This window comes from Erythrolamprus reginae, chromosome 1 (genome assembly GCF_031021105.1).
Source record: "Erythrolamprus reginae isolate rEryReg1 chromosome 1, rEryReg1.hap1, whole genome shotgun sequence".
Lineage (NCBI taxonomy): Eukaryota > Metazoa > Chordata > Lepidosauria > Squamata > Dipsadidae > Erythrolamprus > Erythrolamprus reginae.
The window spans coordinates 181,558,366-181,579,705 of record NC_091950.1 but is presented as its reverse complement, the minus strand read 5'-3'; the positions used below and the strand labels follow the sequence as shown (position 1 = coordinate 181,579,705).

The following is a 21,340-nucleotide window of genomic DNA, read 5'->3' as shown; positions in this document are numbered from 1 at the left end:
CCCGTGTATGCGAGGGCAAACTGGTGGCAAAATAATTTACAACCCACCACTGCATAAAACCCTCAGCCTCGCAGGGTTGTGGGTTAATAATATTGGAGAATGAAGAACATTCAGAGGTATCTAAACAGCAGAACTTAAATATTTTATTTGGTGTCACCTATTTTTCTACAAACTATTTTTTTTTGGCTGTTATTTTATGGCACTGTTGCTGGTTGCCCCAGAATATAACTTTTATGACCCTAAACTCTTTGGAATAGAAATCATGGCCATTAAAGATGCATGTTCCTTGATGTAGCCTATGCTATTAATACAAACTAAGCCTAGATTCTAAGGAGCAAGTCAAATTATTTATTTTGTGTGCAAAGGATTAATTTTTCATGTGCTGGTAATGGACTCATCATTATAGCAACTAATAACTTTCTCTCCAAATCAACCTAATAGTATCCTAAAAGTGTCCCTATTTATCCTTCTTATCCTCAGTGCATCTGTACCATTATCAGGAAACAACTAGCATATTAACAACGATTGGTATCTAAGTTTAAATACAGAAGTTATGAATGTTCTGTCATCTATTTTCTCTATCCACATTCTCAATGACTTCGGTTTTTTTTTAAAAGGACACATAATGAGGCTAGAACATTTCTACCACTCTAGCAGATATAGTTACAGAAATGTGCTTCTCTATTCCAAGCTGTACTTGCTATAATAACATGGTAAAAATTGTAAAATAAGGGTTTGTGGTCACTAAGAAGCTATGGAAAAACAAAAATGAAAACCTTCATCATTTCAAGAAAATACAACAGCCATGGAATATACAGAGTTTTTATTGCGACAAAAAAAAAATGCCTGAGTGATTTGGTCTATTTACTGCTTGCCTAGCTAAGTGGTGTTTTTATTAAGTGCAAGTCTGTCAAATATATGAATATTTTATTCTACACATTTAACATTTCCGTGGCTGCTGAATAATGCACACTCGTTTGGGCAATACAATTTTTTCCAGAGTAGGTCGTGGCTTCTCATATGCTCCTGGCATTGCGTTGGCTGGGAATGTATGCCTCAACTGCAGGAGTTAAAAAGAAGAAGAAACAATTTTAATTGCTGCTTACAAATCATCCACATTCAAATCCAACCTGACAAAAGACCTTCCTTATTAGTTATGTATCAAACTGATGGCTCAGTTTCAAAATATTCAGAGTGTTCCTGATCAACTTAATAAGATGTAAGCTAGATTTAAAGATGAAAAGAAAACAGGCATATGAGAAGAATGAAGTGGCAAACTTTTAAATAAATTAGAACTAAATAATGCTGGGTATTACCATTAAATAACACTGGTTTTTACCTTTAAAGTCGTAAATGGCTCGGGGCCAGACTATTTACGGGACCACCTCCTCCCCCATACCTCACTGCGGCCAGTAAGGTCCCAAAGAGTCGGCCTTCTCCAGGTCCCATCCGCCAAACAATGTCAGTTGGCGGGGCCTCGGGGAAGAGCCTTCTCTGTGGCGGCTCCAACACTTTGGAATCAACTGCCCCCAGAAATCCGCATTATCTCAACCCTACAGGTCTTCCAGTAAGCCATTTAAGACCTGGCTTTTCCGGCAAGCCTGGAATTAGAATTGACTGCAATGTATATATGGAAATTTTTTTTGAGGATATTATTGTTTTTATTGTATTGTTCATTTTATTGCTATATTTTTATTCTCGTTGTGTTAGCCTGAGTCCTTTCTGGAGTGAGTGGCATATAAATACAAATAATAAATAAATAAACAAACTTTAATTTAAAAAAATACCAAATTAGAAGGAACAAACAAAATAATCCTCCTGGAAATATTTAGTTAATTTGTATTATAAGAAGGAGGGGACGGCACAGTGGTTCAGCAGTTAAGATGTTGGGCTTGTTGGCTGGAAAGCCAGTAGGCCAGATTTGAGAGGAGAGCATGCATCACAGTGAGCTCCCGTCCTTGCCTCAGCTCCTCCCAGCCTAGCAGTTCAAAAGCAAGTAGATAAATAGGTACCATTTCACTGGGAAAGTAATAGCGCTCTGCAATGTCATGCTGGCCATAGGACTCTGGAAATGGCTTCTGATGGCCTTGAAGTGGAAATGAGCACCGCTTCCTCTAGTCAGCAAGTAGTGGGGTAAAATCCATAGGGAAACAAGGGAAGGATGTAGCAAAATAACAAGAAAGTAGGGCTGAAATCTTATCTTTCCCTTAACGTTCTTCTTTTCAGATTCTTTGATATGATCCCTGCTTCCATTCACTATCCTAAATTAAAGCTCAATAACAAGGCCAAAAAAAGATTAGCAATCTAGAGTTGTTGTTTTAGTTTTTCTCTATCCCCTTACTACATTGTCAAAAATGTGGGAGCGGATGACAGAGAAACAACTGATATAATCCTGCCTTCACATTCCTGAATTGAGACATCGTTCTGCCTTCTTCCCCCTTCCTCCCTTTTAAAAAATCTGCCTTCATCTGTAGTCTGAATGGCACACAAGATAAAATATAGAATAAAAACAAAAAGGTTTATAATTAATGGAAAAGAGACACCTACACTTCAGACCATTAGTTGTGGAGAACAGTATTTTTCTACTATAGCTCTTACAAATATATTTCCACTTTATTCTGCATTGGTCAGATCTTCCTCAAATGCTAGGTCCAGTTGTGGATATTACCTTTTAAGAAAGGTTCAGAGAAACTGGCATATGCACAGTGAAAGGAAACAAGAATGACTGGAATTTGTAAAATAAGATTAGACTGAGGGAAATGGAACATTTAACCTTGAGAACAGATGACTCAAGTGAAGGATAGGATAGAGCAGCCAGTGCTCTTCAAGTATTGTTTGGCAACTGTAAACACAACTCGTTCAAACCTAACTCCTTTAACAAGCATGTAAATATACAGGTCAATATTTTAAAAACACAATTTGATATACATTTTTGTTCTTAATTAAAAATAAACAAAAATAAACTTTCTGCTAACAAAAATAACTGAAATGCAATTCAATAGAAACAAAATAAATTTGCCTCCATGCCTTCTACCAGCTCACCCGTTTCTTACCTTCCAACCACATTTCCACTAATCTTCAATATATTTCCATTCTCCCTATCAGATTGATCTTTTCTCAGTCCACTAGATCTCCTTTTGAAAATTACTGCATCTTTTATAGTGATCATTGTTCTATAAATTCCTCATCTCCATACCCCTATTAGAAGGCCTTAAGGTTCCCTAGAATATACTTCCTAGTTAGAGGACAGCTTCTATGCACAGTGTACATATATACAAAGTAAGTACAATGACCATCCACAATAGTAAGAGTTGATAACAGGGTCACCCAGTTAGATCCAATATCCTGATTGCATATCTTATAAATATTTAACATGTCATCTAACAATGACAAATCTGTTATTTACTAAAAAAAAACCCAAAACCCTCAAGTACATTGGCCTCTCCCAAGATTATTCTGTTCCTATCATCAATTGATATTTTTAAAATGCTCAGAAATAAGAGAAAAATAGAGTTAGAAGGTACCTTGGAGGTCTTCTAATCCAACCTCCTTCTCAAGCTGGAGACCTACCGTATTTTTCGGTGTATAAGACACACCCTTTTCCTCCCTAAAAGAGGCTGATAATTAGGGTTCGTCTTATACTCTAAATGTAGCTTTTTTTTCAGCCCTAACTAGCTGCTAACGATCTTCCCAGCTCTTACCTTGCAGTCTCTTTCATTGTTTCTCTCTGTGAAGAATGTTTTCCAAACCCTAAGTTTTTGCAGGGTTTGTTTCATTACTCTAGCTTACTCTGAGTAAGTTTCTTTCTAGTTTTAACCAGGTGCTAACAATGTCCCCAGCTCTTACCGGATTGCAAGCTCTTTCATTGTTACTCTCTCAGAATAATTTTTTTAAGCCCTTAACCAGGGGATAAAATAATGTGTTGAAGCTGTCCAGATTAAGGATGCTAGCCAGATGAATACCTGGTAAGTGGATTCTTTTCCCTATTATCCTGTCCAAAAACTAAGGTGCATTTTATATTCCAGTGCGTCTTACACTCCGAAAATATGGTATGTCTTTCTGGACAAATGGCTGTCCAATGTCTTCTTAAAAATCTCCAGTGATGTAGACCCACAACATCCGAAGGCAAGCTGTTCCACTGATTAATTATTCTCACCATCAGGAAATTTCTCACTTCTATATTGTTCTCTCCTTGATAAGCTCCCATCCATTGTAATCTAATTCATTAAAAAAGGTCACTGACTGTATTTTTCACATGCCATGGAAGTTTGCTCATTTTTTTGTCCTCCTCCATAACTATACTTATAAAATATACAAAATATGCTAGCTGAGGATCTTCTACTAAATAAAATAAACTAATTTAAAAAGCAAGCAAATTACTTCATGACATTTCCATTAACTAGGGATTAAAATATCATTATACAGTGGTACCTCTACTTAAGAACTTAATTTGTTCCGTGACCAGGTTCTTAAGTAGAAATGTTTGTAAGAAGAAGCAATTTTCCCCATAGGAATCAATGTAAAAGCAAATAATGCGTGCAAACCCATTAAGAAAGAAATAAAAGATTGGAATTTGGGTGGGAGGAGGAGGAAGAAGAGGACACTCGCTGCTGAAGGAAAAAGGTGAGGTGAGGGGAATCAAAAAAATCCAAAACTTTAAGACTTAAAAAAAAAGAGGGTCTCTGAGGCGGCGAGGAGGAGCATGCGCCTCCCATAGACCTGGCATCAGGCTGCCTCCCATACACTGCGCCAGAGAGAGAAACCCAGGAGGAATGGTAGGAAGCTTTGGTGCCATTGTCAAATTTCCTGGAAAATTTTTCCAGGCACGGGTTCTTAAGTAAAAAATGGTTCTTAAGAAGAGGCAAAAAAATCTTGAACACCCGGTTCTTATCTAGAAAAGTTCTTAAGTAGAGGCGTTCTTAAGTAGAGGTACCACTGTACTCATTTTTATTTGTGTTACTGTACACTAATATATACACCTATTTCTGCATATTGTCATTATCAATTCAAATCTTGAATGAAGTATTGCTTTTTGATTTATACTTACTTTCTCAAAGGTGTCTGTCAGCAAGATATTCATGCTCTGTACTTTTATGACTGGTGTACAGCTGCAAAGCAGAAATGGAAAAGTTTTTTTAATATTAAGAATTAATTTCCCTTCCCCAAATATATGATTAAATCAGATGACACTGAGCATCTGGCTCCTTATAGATTCAGTTTTTATTCTTCTTAAATAACACTTATGTCTCCCATGCCCTAGTCCTACTATGATTACACTTTAACTTAATGTGTAAATCAGTCATCATGAGGGAAACCATACAACATAAATGTGGAACTTTTTATATTGGGTAAAACTTATAAGAAAAAGTTATATAATTTCATTAGAGTATTTGCATTGAAACTCTTTGTGGGAAACTAACCTAACTGTCAAGGTTAGTGAGTAATACAAGAAGGTTGTTGATAAAAGCTGATCTTGCGGGGGAGGGGGGGCAGTATTTTCATTTTAAAAAATGCCTGAGTCACTGAATAAACTTGGGAAAAGACTCCTCAGTGAAAATTTTAAACCAGGCTGAAGATGGGGAGATAGATAGATATTTTGCAGCTCCACATTTTATGCTCATAGGTGAGACACAACCAATTATACATTTCTGCCTTTCTTCCTTTCTTTGGTATAGTAACTGGCTCTTATTTAATTAGGGATTAAAAAGAATAAGGGCAACTCTGGCATTGTTCATTTACTCCTTGTCTTAGGGATATAAACACAAACACGTCTGGGGTTTTCCAGTTTATTTAGATAACAAACATAATCACCCCTCAATTATGACTACTAAGCAGCTGTGGAACCAGAATAAGAAGGTACAGTGACATATTTCAAATATATTTTAAAACATTTTCTACTATAAAAGGCAATAATTAAAGAGAGCAAACTCTATCTTGCTCTTTGGTAGAAAGGGAAGACAGTGACAATAGTTTAGCCTAATTTCAGGAATAGGATTAAAAGATTAAAGAAAAAAAATACAATTGTTATTTTTGTGAGATTTTGTAAAAAGAAAATGCCATTAGTTACAGGGAAAATAATAATAATAATCCCCTAAGCACTGCACATCTCAGCTTTTATTTAAACTTTAAGGTTTAAATAAATATGCTGTTTTTCAAATAATAGAATGAATGCTTTTTGAATTTTATTATAAGTAGCATATATGCTCTTAATAATAAAACACACACTAAGAAACAAATGTATTTTACTGGCTGTGGGATTTTAGGCAGTAGTGATAAAAGACCATCATTGTAATGTTTAAGATGCAGTTCAAAATATTGTAAAGTCCTGAAACAGTTACATATACTCTAGCAACTTAAAGGATGAAATAGATAGCAGTTTTCAGTGCATATTCTTGATGAAGTTAGAATTAAATAAATGCCATTGTGGTAATATAGCAGTTTAAACATGTGTCCCTGGATGTAGAGATTGAGCAGCTACAAATTGAACAAGAACTGAAGTCTGGAAAGATCCTTAATTTAGAACATAAGCAGCTATCCACACAATATTTCCTAGACTTGGTTATGTCTGATCCTCCAATAGAAGAAGATAAATCTAGCTAGAGTTGAATTGTGAGTCTTTGGTGTCTTTGGTATTCTGGATTGCTACAATGAATTAGTACTTGTCTGAAGAATGTCCTTACACAACTCCTCTTATGGATGGTTGGGTTATTGCTTTGGTAATAGCCAAGTACTATTAGCAAAGTAACAACCTCCCACAAGAGAAGCTAGTATGAACAAGTGCAAAACAATATCCTAATCAAAGAGAAAACCACAGCCCCATCAAAATTGGCAAGGTAAGCCATTGAATTTAAACATGGAGCAAACCTCTCACTCATTTGCACTGATGATGTTGAGTAATGAAATATCTGTAAGCAAACAACTAAACTCAGAGAACACCAAGGACTTTACTGTATGTGATGTTGTTTTTCTCTCTGAATTGTTTCATATAACCTTCATTTTATTGCTCAAGTGCTATTTACAATACGAAACCTTCTGTTATGCCCTCCTTCATCTACTATGCAACAGAAATAAGATAAGAAAAAACATGAGCAGGTCATATACCTAGCCTTCTCTTTTCCAGGGAATTTAGAACTTCTTTCAACAGGTGCATTTTCCAGCTTCTTAGAAACTCTCATGCCTCCAGCTTTGACTGTTGAAGAAAGCAGCAATATTGTATTTTCCAGCATTATACAAATATTATCAAATCTTTGTTCAAAAATGGAGGTTAAGTTAATGCATTGTATGATCAACTTTGTTTCAACCAAGGTTCATTTCACACAACATGTTAACCCACAAGTAGGTAGGTGGGTACAGAGATATTTGTACACAAAATTAATTGCACTTAGCTTGATGTGTTACATAAATGTTTTCACAGACTCAATTAACACATCATGTGCTAAACCAGAGACACTCAAAACAAGGATCACAGCCCAAATAATTGGGAGCAACTTTGGGGGAGAAGGTTTTGGTTAGAGATTTTTTACAATCTGATTAAATTTGTATAAGGAAAGCTTGGGGATTGTCCCAGCTCACTCTTCTCTGCCTGTATTAGCCCACAAAGCTGGAAAATTCTTATGATAGGCAGAGTAAAATTAATTATTACAAACGATACATTTTATTATATTTATTTCATATCCAATCCTAATCCCACCAAAATAATTAGATTTATTTATTGGAGGAGGATCTCAAATAGATAAGCAACTATGCTATTCCATGATTTATTCCAAAAACTATGATTTACTGGCTAAGTTTACAAAACAAAATCAAATAAACCATATCATGGCTTTGCAACTTGAATAAATTTGGCTGTTGGATCAATCCACAGATCTGCTTCCCTCCATATTGTTTTCTGGTACAGCTGTTGTGGTCTTCAAACAGAATATTTCTTATCCACTTGAAAGCATCAGCAGTCACAAGTTTCCTGTCTATAAGTTACTCTCCTTGAATATCTTGATTCTCAGGCTACACTTAGAAACAGAGATATTATTGTCCCTCTTATTCAAGGAAGAAGACATTCATGCATTTATTTGCACATAAGCCAAATTAATGCTGGTGATTAAATTTAACCAGAAACATGCTGTTTATTACAGTTGTGAAGTTTGTTGTCTTATAATGCTCTCCCATATAGCTACTGAGAACCAGTTTGATCTACTTGTTAAGGCTTCAGGCTAGGAACCAGGAGAGTGGCAAGGACTGAGTTCTAGACTTGCCTTGCACTTGAAAGCTAGCTAAATGAATTTAGGTCTCTCAATCTCTCTCCCAGGTAATCACTACAGAGTTGTTGTTGAGGAAGTAGAAGTTGGAAAGGGTATGTTCACTGCCTTGAATTATTTATAAAAATAATAAAGGGGGGCTAATTAATGTAGGGAGGGAGGGAGGAAACCTGCCAGCCTACAACATAACCATAAGTAACACCATAAGTAGCTATAATTCATTAGGTTACCTCTTTTTCCTAGTGGGATATCAATAAATTGAAAAACATTATGCAGTTGTGGTATTAATTAAGATATCAGCAGAGCTACCTCATGTATTTATAGCAATTATGTTCAGGCAACTTAATATGAACCATATTGGAAGTGCTGCAATTACTACCATACCTAACTATATTTATTTTAAAATTACACTTGTACATGAAAATGCTTTTTGTAACCTTTCCAAAATACTGAAAGAGAAATAAATATTTTATTTTAATTCATTGCTAATGGTTTCCTGTGCAGCCGTGTCTAATTCTAGGTGCTCATTTTCATTTCTTGGCCGAGGGAACCATTGTTGCCCATAGACATTTCTGTAATCAGGTGGCCAGTATGGCTGTGCGCCAAATCCACATGGAACACTGTTACCTTCCCATCAAAGTGGTACCTATTCATCTACTTGCATTTGTTTCCCTTTGAACTACTAGGTGGGCTGGAGCTGGAGCAGGAACAGCTCATCCTAGTTCACAGTGCTTGGGTCTCAAACCCAGGGCTGTCAACTTTTGAGATGATAAAGTCAGTGCCTTCAACCACTGAGCAATTGCAATCCCAATTCATTGCTAACTATGCCTTAAGCTTCTGCCAACAGTTTAAAATTTTATTTTGAGTCATGACAGTGAATAGGCTTTGTTTTTTAGAATTTTGAATAGTGCTTGTTAGAATTGTATAAACACATTACTTTGCCTTGGAACATCTGATATTTCATGAGAAACGGCACGGCACTGATTTTCCCAAGAGTACATTAAAGGATTATTTTTTGCTGTGTTAGTCAAATGTACATTGTTACATAATAACATGCCTGCCAGTAAAAAATCCCAGCATCAATTAGCATCCATTAAAGCCACACTACAATTTAAAATGGAAGTTAGAGTCCTGCAGAAAAGTTAGAAATCAACAGCCCAGCTATCTAGATTTCTGTAAGGCATAAGGATATTTATTTCTTTAATTTATTTAAAGCCACCTATCTTCCAACCAACTTTGGGTAGCACTCAATCAAAAGTTAAAACAACATTGAGGATTGTATTAAAACTAACCAGATTAAAACATTAAAAGCAACAAAGACCTGGCATCAAGTCAATCTTGTAACGTCCATTATCCAATTGTAAACCGACATCTGAGGAAAAGGCAGGTCTTGGAAGCTTTATGGAAAGGAAGTAGGGTGGGGGCTGATGAACTTCAGGAGGCCATGTATTCCCTAGGACAGGGCCTCCCACTGCTTCCTACTTATTACTTCCCATTAGATCGGAGGTCCCCAAACCCTGATGAACAGACTGGTACCAGTCCGCAGCATGCTGAGAACCAGTCCATGCAAGAGGCAAGTTATTGTGTGAAACCATCCACTGTCTCAGGTACTGCCAGTCCATGCAGTTGGAAAAGTTTGGGACTGCTTCATTAGATGACAACATTTGGGGAAGGGACTAGAAGCATGTCCACCATGCTTACCTGGTTGGACAGGTGATGTCCAATATTGCTAAATATTGTTCACCTCAAATTAATCAATGGTGTGATATGTATGTTGTATGTATGTATTTATATTCTGCCTTTATTATTTTCTTACAAATACTGGTAACACAAGATGGCAAACATATCCAACCCACCTTCCTCTTTGTTCTGTTTTTTCACACAACAATCTCCCATTGAGGTGAGTTGGGCTCACAGAAAGTGACTGGTCCAAAGACATTCAACTGGCTTTCAGGACTTGAGCTCAATATGCTCACAATCTGAGAGTTACACCCCAGCCACTCTGACATTCTTCCTCTTCTATCAATTAACAAAATACATTGAAAAAGTTTCTGCCTTCCAGAAAAAGGATCTTTTTTTCCACTTATGGTGGACCTGGCACTAAAACAAGAACCTATTGGGATATGATAGGGAAATGGTTAACAGAAATTCTAAAGGAGAAAATAGAGAAAAATCCAGAATTTTTTCTGTTAGGGATTTTTAACAAAGCATATAAAAAAGAAGATAAATATTTGATTACCCATATTCTAACAGTGGCTAGGATAACATATGCCCAACTATGGAAAAGCGAGGAACTATCACAAAAAGAGATGATAATTAAAAAAATTATGGAATGTGCCAAGATGGATATGTTAACCAAAAAAAGTAGAAGGGAAAGAGGAAACAGATTATTGTAGAGTTTGGGATAAATTCTACAATTGGTTAAAACAAAGAAATTGCTAATTAAGTGAAATAAAATGTAAGGTTCAAAAGATCTATAACTGACATGTTTATCTTTTTAATTGAAATTAGATTTTTCTATGTCTTTTCTTCTTTCCTTTTTTGAATTTTTATTTTCTTATGAAATGTACAGTATTTACAGTAAATATAGACAAAATGTTCTCAATTAATGTAAAAATGTATACAGCTCTGTATGTGCTTCTGATGAAAATTGGGATGTAAATTTATGGGGAAATTGGGATGTAGATTTAATATTTGTGTATTTTAGGTGTTTTGTTTTAAATAAAAAATGTAGGGGGGGGGAGAAAAAGTTTATGTCTTAATTGAGGACTTTTTGGTGTTTTAAACCTAAAGCTACTTGGTTCCAAAATTTTGGTGTTTTAAACCTAAAGCTACTTGGTTCCAAAATTTTTAAACTTCATCTTATTCTCTTCAGTAAAAAGTCTCAAGCGAGAATCCTGCCTTCCATTGAAATGGACTACAAAGAAACTAATAGCAGGAAAGAGAAGAAGTAGAGAGTATACAGTAAAAATTATTTGTGAAGCATAAAAAACATGTGGAATGTAAAAAAAAACCCATCACCACAGTAATTTAGACAAACATGAAATTCAGATACATATTTAAATACTTGTATGATGATTAGAATATTTTAAGCTGCCTTGGTTCTCATAGCTTAGTTGATAAAAATTAACCAGGAAAATATTAACATTAGATTCCATCTAATGAAACTTTAATTCAAACAGGACCTGTAGCTGGTCCTGTACAGGAGAACACATGACAGAACACTATATTGAGGGTGAACTGGAGAAAAAGCAACTGTCCAGGAAACATATATATTATTTAGATTTTGTCTGAGGGGAAAAAGTGACAAAGTTTGTTTTAAAATGGTATGTGAGCTGAGGAAGTTGACTAAAGGTTAAGGAGAAAGTTTCCCAATAAACAAGAGAGAAGAGAATGTGTGCCCTGTTTCCCCGATAGTAAGACACCCCCGATTGTAAGACGTATCGGGGGTTTCAGGGGGGTCGGCTAATATAAGCCGTACCCCGAAAGTAAGACATATGTCTTAATTTTGGGGAAACACGGGGGTATTGCCAGGGGGGAGCCCGATGACGTCGCTTCCAAGCTCCCCGCGCGCCCCTTGCCTTCGCCTCGCCGCGGCGCCACCGCCTCTTGCCCGGCTTGGCAAAGCGAAGGACGGCGCTAGTCCAAAGCGAGCCGAGCGGGCGGTGGCTTGCAGCGAAGGCGCTCGTCCCAGCAACCGAGTCCTGCCGAGGCTCGGCTGCAAGCAGCCTGCGAGGCCGACCGGCTCCGAGGCGAGCGGCCGGAGCTGCGCCCTCCTTCGCCCGCCTCCTTTCCGGCAGGCAGGTGGGGCTGCCCAACTGCGCAGAGCGGCTCCTCCCCTCCAGACACACGCTTCCCCGACACGCGTCTGCGGCTCCACGCATGCACGCGGCTTGGAGCCCTGAGGTTGAACTTGGAAAAGGGCTCACGAGGCTCCTGTCCCGCGGCTGCCCTTCTGGACTCTGGGGAGAGGCCTTCGGGAACGCGACCCTTTCAATTTTTTTCCAATGTAAGACATACCCCGAAAGTAAGATATAGTGGGGCTTTTGGGGGTAAAAAGAAAGTAAGACACTGTCTTACTTTCGGGGAAACACGGTATCAAACGCCTTGGTATTTTTTGGCACCATATAAACTATTTTTATTAAGGTTCTTTAAAAAGTATTTTAAAAGGTTTTATTCAGATTTATTCATGGGATATCTGATTTTTTATTTTCAGGCACCACCTTCTGGGCAAAAAAGGTAAATATGATTACAGCAAACAAATATAATTTTAAATGCAGTTTATTGTTGCAGTTACTTGAAGTTCTAAGTTGACCTAATTGCTACATGTTTCCACAAGAAATAACTAAGTATCTCTTTGTCTTCTAGATAGTGTTCAGATCACAATATCACAGTCTCTACACATTTGTATTTTGATTACTTAGCAGGTCTGTTAATTAACAGGGTTTCAGCAGGTGGCACCACTTTTCTGATCTTGTTCAAATGCATAAATTAAATAAGGTTAGGCCTAGTTAATCCTGGGGATGAGAAACTACCAAACAAGCCCAAGGTTATAAACTAATCTGGAAAACAATTTTTAAAAAAAATCTGGAACATGATCAAGAAAACTACACAGATATATGTCTGTAAAAACATCAAGATTTAGTCTTAATTTAAAGGAGACTTGATTTTACAATTAACAAGAAAAATGTCCAAAACATTTGACCGAATTTCTTACTGTAAAGTGTTCTTCCTTACTTCAATCAAATTAAAAGTACAGTATTACCAAAAACACATATTAATTATCTGTTGTCGCAAAATAGACTTAAGACTTCTTCTCCTAGTATTGTATATATCTATTTTGTCCATCATCAATGTGGGAAAATCTAGTTCTTGATATTTTAATAAAGTCCAACTTCTGGAGATATATCTAGACAGCTATGTTCTTAGCCTGCAATGATTTGTTCTAAGTCATGTTACTAGTTTATTTATTTCAAATAAAAATTTGGTAGGACAGAACTAGAGTATACAAATGAATATTTCAACTTCTATCGTGTATCTTCAACAGCAAAACATTGCCACCAAAGTTTTGGGAGGTATCAAATTATACCTGAAATACAGATAGTCCTTGACTTACGACCATGGTTGATAAGTGAGACATTTGTTAAGTGAGTTTTGGTTCACTTTATGACTTTTCTTGTCTCAGTTGTTAAGTTAATGACTGCAGCTCTTAAGTGAATTTGGCTTCCCCATTGACTTTGCCTGTCAGAAAGTCACAAAAGGTAATCACATGACCTTGGGACCCAGAAATGGTCATAAATTGCCAGGCATCTGAATTTTGATATGATCATGGGGATGCTGCAAAGGTGGTAACTGCAAAAAATTATCAGAGGTAACTTTTTTCAGTGCCGTTGTAACTTTGGTCACTAAATGAACTGTTGTAAGTCAAGAGCTACCTGTACTTTTTCTGGAACTATAAATTTATTTTTTAAGAAAAGGAGCTAATGCCGCATTTTACAATTTTAAACCTTCCATTATTCAAGCTCAGGGGTCCAAAATCATATAAACAGTAACCATTCTGTCAATTTACTATAAAAAATAGACTGCTGGCTTAGGAACCTCAACGGATTCCTCCCAACTATGGAAATTCAAAAGCAGCACTCTGACAAAATAATTACAGTATTGATTTGCTTACAGTATCAATCTGCTAAGAATTATATTTAGGTTAAGTTGAATTTAAAAATCTCCCAACCGTAAAGGTGAATGGAAGGCATTAGGATGCAGTGTTTAGGAAGAATTCAGTTAAATAAAATTGGGGAGTGCTTTGTTGCTTTTTCCTGTTAGGGAATAAAACTATGGTTTTGCAATTCCCAATCAATCAGTAGCACTTTTAAAACAATATTAAATTGTCACGATTCTTATTCCAGTCTTATGCTGTGTGTTTCAGAACAGTATTTACAGCTTCCTTACTATAAGGAAGAGTCAAGATGAGGGGTGGGATGTCATGTAGCGACTGAACCACAGTTTAACATTAACCGTATACAACCAAATTGACAAATTATGGTTTTTAACCATCCCATTTACATTTTTTTTTACTAGACTGGAACTCAGAGCCTTTCTAGTCTAGTGCCTTAACCAAACTGATTTTTGGACAAGCAACTATACAGTATCTGACAGTTACACAAGTACACTGACCCAGAGTTTACTGAATTATCCCCCATTACCTGCTTTCGCAAAAGCCAATACAGTACTTAACCAACTAGTGATGTATCTTAGTTGCTACCCCAGTTGCAAAACTAATCACAAGCATATGAAGAAGCTTGAAGTCAGAAAGTACATGTGTGATTCTGTGGTTTCTTTCCCAAACCCCCAAAACTTTAACATTAGACCAGTGATTTTCAACCTTTTTTGAGCCGCGGCACACTTTATACATTTACAAAATCCTGGGGCATAAATAAATAAATAAATAAATAAATACATACATACATACATACATACATAAATAACCCCCTCATATATATAATCCCATGTAACATCCCCTTATAAATACAGTCAATCATCAATCATCCCTCCTGAAATTTATACCACTGTCTCATTTATGGGTACTTCTCCTGTCTTTCCCCCTTTTCTCTCTCATGTTTCTCATTTCTCTCTCTTCCTCCCTTTTTCCCTCATTCCTTCTCCCTTTCACTTCTCCTCTTTTTCCATCCCTGTCTCTCTCCCCCCCTTATGTGTGTGTATGTATACACACTCCAACCATTTCCAAAACCAGGTGAGGGCTGGGGTTTAATTCTCTTTTATTCTTTTCAAAAACAGGTGAGGGCTGGGGTTTTTTTCTTATTATTTGGGTGCTTTTTACCATATGCTTCAAGAATCACCTCTCTCTCTCTCTTGTTTCTCTCTCCTCTCATTCTCTGCCTCAATCATTTTCTCATTTCTCCTCCCCTTTTTGTTCTCATTTCTCTCTCTCTCTCCTTTCCTCTTCCTGTCTCTCTTGCTTTCTTTTTTTCTCTCTCTCTTGCTTTCTTTCAGTATCTCTTGCTATCTCTCTTTTTCTCTCTTGCTTTTCTTCTCTCGTGCTTTTTCTTGTTCTTTCTCTCTCTCTGTTGCTCTCTCTCATTCTCTTATTTTCTCTCTCTCTCTCTTTTCTTTCTCTCTCTCTTAGTCTCTCTCTCTCTTGTTCTCTCTTATTTTCTTTCTCTCTCTTTCATGCTTTCTCTCTCTTGTTCTTTCTCACTCTCTCTCTCTCTCTGTTGCTCTCTCTCGTTCTCTCTCTTCCTTTCTTCTCTGTGGAGGCCAGCGAAGGTTTCCCTTAGTTTGAATGTTCCGAGCAAGCAGCCCCTTTACTGACAGCCCGGGACGGGACTGTGAGAGGGGTGGGCGTTCCCACAGCGCTTGGAGCGGCTAGCGGCCGGATCACCAGCGCCGCTGCAGCCACCGCTGTGGAAGAAGCCGCACCCCAAAAAATCCAGAGAGAAGGAAGGATCGGGCGGGCGGGGACAGCCACAAGTGGAAGCCTCAGCTCTGGAGCCCCCTCGCGCCCCTGGCTTCTCCGCCCTGCCCCATTGCCCGCCCACTCTCCTCCGCCGCCGCCTCCTGCCTTGGGGCGAGCAATCCGGGAGTCCGGGACTGTGTGGCTTTGCGCCATGAAGAGAAAACGGCAGCAGGGAAAAGTCGGCCGTTTTCTCTTCATGGCGCAAAGCCACACAGTCCCGGACTCCCGGATTGCTCGCCCCAAGGCAGGAGGCGGGCGGCGGAGGAGAGTGGGCGGGCAATGGGGCAGGGCGGAGAAGCCAGGGGCGCGTTTGGCCGGAGGCACCGTGGGGAGGCAGGGGCAGGGAGGTGCGGCAGTAGGAGTAAAGGGAGCCGCGCCTGCCTCTGCCTCCCCACGGTGCCTCCGGCCAAACGCGCCCGACTTCTCCCCCCTGCCCCATTGCCCGCCCGATCCGCTCACTCTCCTCCACTGCCTCTCGCCGCGGCACACCTGACGGTGTGTTGCGGCACACCAGTGTGCTGTGGCACACCGGTTGGGAAACGCTGCATTAGACTATCTACAGTCGACCTCACCCCATCCCTAATAAGTTTGGAAGACGCATGCATAAGCACACCATTGTGCCTACCGTCCCTATCCTATTGTCCTATTCCCTAATTTACCTGTACCTACTTTGCTAATGTTTATGTTTATACCAATACCTATTACCTTGTATGTGCTTGACAAATAAATAAATAAAAGTGTGGTGTCTCTTTAGCCCTTGGGTCCCTTCCCAAAGGCATTCATATTCCTATATTCATTGTGACATATTAATTATTAGACCTTAGACTCATGATAGTGAACCTATGGCATGTGTACCACAGGCGGCACACAGAGCCATATTTGAGGGCACGTGAGATGCAGTGCTTGTTGTCCAATGTCAGCTCCAGCACACACGTGCATGCTGACCAACTGATTTTTGGCATTCCGGAGGGTAGGGGGAGGCCGTTTTCACCCTCCCCAGGCTTCAAGAGGCTTTCCTAAAGCCTGCGGAGGGCGAAAAACAGTTCAACGGGCCAACCAGAAGTTTGTTTCCGAACTTCTGATAGCCTATTGGGCCCGTTTTTCTCCATCCACAGGCTCCAGAGGCTTTCCTGAAGCCTGAGGAGGGTGAAAATGGCTTCCCCCCACCCTCCGGAACAAGGTTGTGCACACATGTGTAGAGAACATTGCATTATGAGTGTGGGGCACGCACACACATGCTATCATGTGCATGTGCCCCTTTAGGCACCCGAGCGGAAAGAAAAGGTTTGCCATCACTGCCTTAAGACCATCTACATCTATGTTTCTAAAACGTCTGTAAGGGGGATGCATAAGCACACCACTGTGCCTACCGTCCCTGTCTCACTGTGCCTCAATGGTTCAGTGATTAGAGTGCAGTACTGCAAGCTACTTCTGCTGATCACCAGCTGCCAGCAGTTTGGCAGATCAAATCTCAGTAGGCTCAAGGTTGACTCAGCCTCCCATCCTTCCAAGGTCAGTAAAATGAGGGCCCAGATCCTTGGGGGCAATATGCTTACTCTCTGTAAACTTAGGGCTGTAAAGCACTGTGAAGCGGCATATAAGTCTAAATGATATTGCTATTTTATCCTTTCCTTTTTAAAAACTTGTTTATACAAACTATTATTTATTTTATTTGTTTTGTCAAGTACATACTGGAGGTATGTAAAGATATAGTAACAATCATATACATGATATTACAAAAAAACCCCTCAACATTAGATATAAGAATATTCATATAGATGATACTAGTAAAAAAATAAAATAAACATTAGGACAGGGGATGGAAGGCAGACTGGTGCAGTTATTGTAATCACTTATTACTGACCTCTTAGGAAAAGAGGGAAAGGTCAACAGTGGATAGTGTCAGGGTAAAGTTTTGGGGGTTAGGAGACGAAACTAGAGTCTGGTAGCATGTTTGACAAATAAATAAGTGAAATAAAATAAAAACTGTGGAAACGTGCAAAGGATCGGCTTTCAAAAACATCTGGGGTGGAAACAACAGCTGCGCTCCCCCCTCCCCCGCGGGAGGCAACGCGTTAAAGATGCCCGCGAATGCAACAATGCAGCCGCTGAGAGGAAAGGGGAGGAGCCCGCTTCCGAACGGTGCAAAGCGAGCCAAGGGCTCATTGTCGTAAACCACCGTCGCCATAAAGATCAAAGCACCGCCCTTCCCTCCCCCCCTCCCCCCCTCGCCGGCGTCTGCTGGTCCCGAATCAAAAACCCAAGCAAAACAAGTCGGTCCCGGGCTGTACTTTGGCCCCTGTGTACGCGCAAAGAGAGCGAGGCATCCCGGATGGGCGGGAAGTGTGTGTGTGTGGACTGCGACCCTTTGCAGCCTTTACCTGAGGCGGCGAAAGCGTCATACAGTATATCTAGCGGACGCATTCCCATCTCCTCCTTCCCTCCTCCCCGTTGTTGTTATTGTGAGGGCGAAGTTGGCCCGTCAGGCTTTTTAAAGAGCCAGCAAGTCCTAAGTGAAAAGTTTCAGCCGTTACTGAGGAGATTGGAGACCATTCTAAATTTTAGCTTTTCGTGGGGGCGGGGAGGGGGTGAATCAGCTTCTCTGAGGAAACTTTCGCCGAAGAACTGCGTCACGGTCTCCCCACCTGCCCCTCTCCCTCACTCGGACAACCCGCCTGCCTTACCTGCGGGAAGGTGTCCCGCTTTAACCGGGGAAGGCGACGGGGGCGACTCCGGATTTGCCATTGAAGAGTTTGGCCGGCCAAAGAGCGCGCGATCTCACTACTACTAGGCAGCGTTACTACTAGTGCTAGTACGCAGGGCGCCGCTTCGCTTTTTTTTATTGGGAAAGGGGGAGAAAAAAAGCGGGGCGGGGCGAATGCAGTCGAGAAAAAAAAAGGGGGCTGGGAACGGGAAAGCTTGGCGGAGTTTCGCCAGATTTCCCGACGTGCTTAATTTGAGGCGTCAAAAGAGAGATTAGGCTAACGCCTCTTGTTTACAACCCTTCCCCCCACCCACCCCCAGCCAAAATTGACTGAACCGTGATGGATTGGGATTTGGAGTAGCTAAAAATCCGCTCGTTATATTTTAAATGATGGTTTGTTGTTAAAAGGAACACAAAAGGCGGTAGATATAACTTTAAGGTTTTACATCACTCTGCTGCTTTCTCTTCAACACCTAACTTGATATGATGTGCTTCATACAGCTCCGATGTATTTTGTTGTGTTTGGTTTACGTTTCTGTCAATCAGTCAATGCTGGTTTGTTAAGATAGTGGTTAAGATTAATCACTAGGCTAGAGAGAGACCATAAGTTCAAGTCTCTCCTTAAGGCAATGCTTTTGAAATAGTGGGGTGTGCCCCCACATGGAGTAATGCTCTATTACTAGTCGTTTTAAACATGACCTAAGCATAGCCCATAAAATCATCTGCTACAACGTCCTTCCTGTCAACAACTACTTCAGCTTCAGCCACAACAACACAAGAGCACAGAACAGATACAAACTTAAAGTGGACAAGGCCATTGGAGCTGTGAGTTCCGCCACCTGTTTACTGGATCCGTGTCCCTCCTGGCTGGTCTTGGCCAGCAGGGAGGTGACACGGAGCTGGGTCCAGGAGATTACCAATGCTTCCTTGGGGAGGGGAGTCTTTCCAACTCTCTATAAAGAAGCGCTCGTGCGCCCCCTCCTCAAGAAGCCTTCCCTGGACCCAGCTGTACTTAACAACTACCGTCCAGTCTCCAACCTTCCCTTTATGGGGAAGGTTGTTGAGAAGGTGGTGGCACTCCAGCTCCAACGGTCCTTGGAAGAAGCCGATTATTTAGGTCCCCAGCAGTTGGGTTTCAGGCCCGGTTACAGCACGGAAACTGCTTTGGTCGCGTGCTTATCCTCTGTCCTGGTGCTTCTTGACCTCTCAGCGGCTTTCGATACCATCGACCATGGTATCCTTCTGCACCGGCTGGAGGGGTTGTGGGTGGGAGGCACTGTTCTACAGTGGTTCTCCTCCTATCTCTCCGGTCGGTCGCAGTCGGTGTTAGTGGGGGGTCAGAGGTCGACTCCGAGGTCTCTCCCTTGGGTGCCTCAGGGGTCGGTCCTCTCCCCCCTGCTATTTAATATCTACATGAAACCGCTGGGTGAGATCATCCAAGGGCATGGGGTGAGGTATCATCAGTACGCTGATGATACCCAGCTTTACATCTCCACCCCATGTCCAGTCAACGAAGCAGTGGAAGTGATGTGCCGGTGTCTGGAGGCTGTTGGGGCCTGGATGGGTGTCAACAGACTCAAACTCAACCCGGATAAGACGGAGTGGCTGTGGGTTTTGCCTCCCAAGGACAATCCCATCTGTCCGTCCATTACCCTGGGGGGGGGGAATCATTGACCCCCTCGGAGAGGGTCCGCAACTTGGGCGTCCTCCTCGATCCACAGCTCACATTAGAGAACCATCTTTCAGCTGTGGCGAGGGGGGCGTTTGCCCAGGTTCGCCTGGTGCACCAGTTGCGGCCCTATCTGGACCGGGACTCATTGCTCACAGTCACTCATGCCCTCATCACCTCGAGGTTCGACTACTGTAATGTTCTCTACATGGGGCTACCTTTGAAAAGTGTTCGGAAACTCCAGATCGTGCAGAATGCAGCTGCGAGAGCGGTCATGGGCTTACCTAGGTATGCCCATGTTTCACCATCACTCCGCAGTCTGCATTGGCTGCCGATCAATTTCCGGTCACAATTCAAAGTGTTGGTTATGACCTTTAAAGCCCTTCATGGCACTGGACCAGAATATCTCCGAGACCGCCTTCTGCCGCACGAATCCCAGCGACCGATTAGGTCCCACAGAGTGGGCCTTCTCCGGGTCCCGTCAACTAAACAATGTCGGTTGGCGGGCCCCAGGGGAAGAGCCTTCTCTGTGGCGGCCCCGACCCTCTGGAACCAACGCCCCCCAGAGATTAGAACTGCCCCTACTCTCCCTGCCTTCCGTAAACTCCTTAAAACCCACCTTTGTCGTCAGGCATGGGGGAACTGAAACACTTCCCCCGGGCATGTACATTTTATGTATGGTATGTTTGAGTGTGTGTTTGTTAGCAAAATGGGGTTCTTTTAAATATTTTAAATGATATTTGGATTTGTTATACATTGTTGTGTTATGCTGTGAGCCACCCCGAGTCTGCGGAGAGGGGCGGCATACAAATCTAAATATTAAATAAATAAATAAAATAAATAAACTGCTTTAAATTCTACAGCAGGAAATATGACTTCAATAACTGAGTAGTTGATGCATGCAACTCAGTACCAGACTCTCTAGTATCATCATCTAACCCCCAAAACTTTATCCTTACATTATCCACTGTTGACCTCTCCCGATTCCTAAGAGGTCAGTAAGGGGTGCGCATAAATGTACCAGAGTGCCTTCCGTCCCCTGTCCTAATGTTTCTCTTTTACTAGTGCTATGTATATAAATAGTATATCTTTGTATACCACCAATACACACATGACAAAACAAACACAAATAATGCCAGGAGGATGCGTGTGACCCTAGGGAACCTGAGTGGTCCCTCTCAATAGATTCCCCTAGAAGGGGATTGTTCTCCCAGTTGCATGCTGCTCCGAGCATGGAATAG

The 21,340-nt window shown here is 40.7% G+C and overlaps 1 protein-coding gene across 2 annotated transcripts; it reads right to left on the bottom strand.

The window, feature by feature from the left end:
- Positions 1-806: 806 nt before the first annotated feature.
- Positions 807-18,590, bottom strand: DAPL1 (death associated protein like 1). Of its 2 annotated transcripts, XM_070731558.1 has the most exons (5): positions 18,411-18,580; positions 7,102-7,189; positions 5,048-5,108; positions 2,013-2,114; positions 807-1,060 (listed from the first exon to the last, which is right to left on the bottom strand). In XM_070731558.1, the coding sequence occupies exons 1-5, from the start codon at positions 18,469-18,471 to the stop codon at positions 941-943; spliced, it is 432 nt and encodes a 143-aa protein (XP_070587659.1). In that variant the 5' UTR covers positions 18,472-18,580; the 3' UTR covers positions 807-940. The 2 variants fall into 2 exon arrangements, with proteins under 2 accessions (XP_070587659.1, XP_070587660.1); XM_070731559.1 differs by lacking the exon at positions 2,013-2,114 and having other exon boundaries at positions 18,411-18,590.
- Between the last annotated feature and the right edge of the window lie 2,750 nt (positions 18,591-21,340).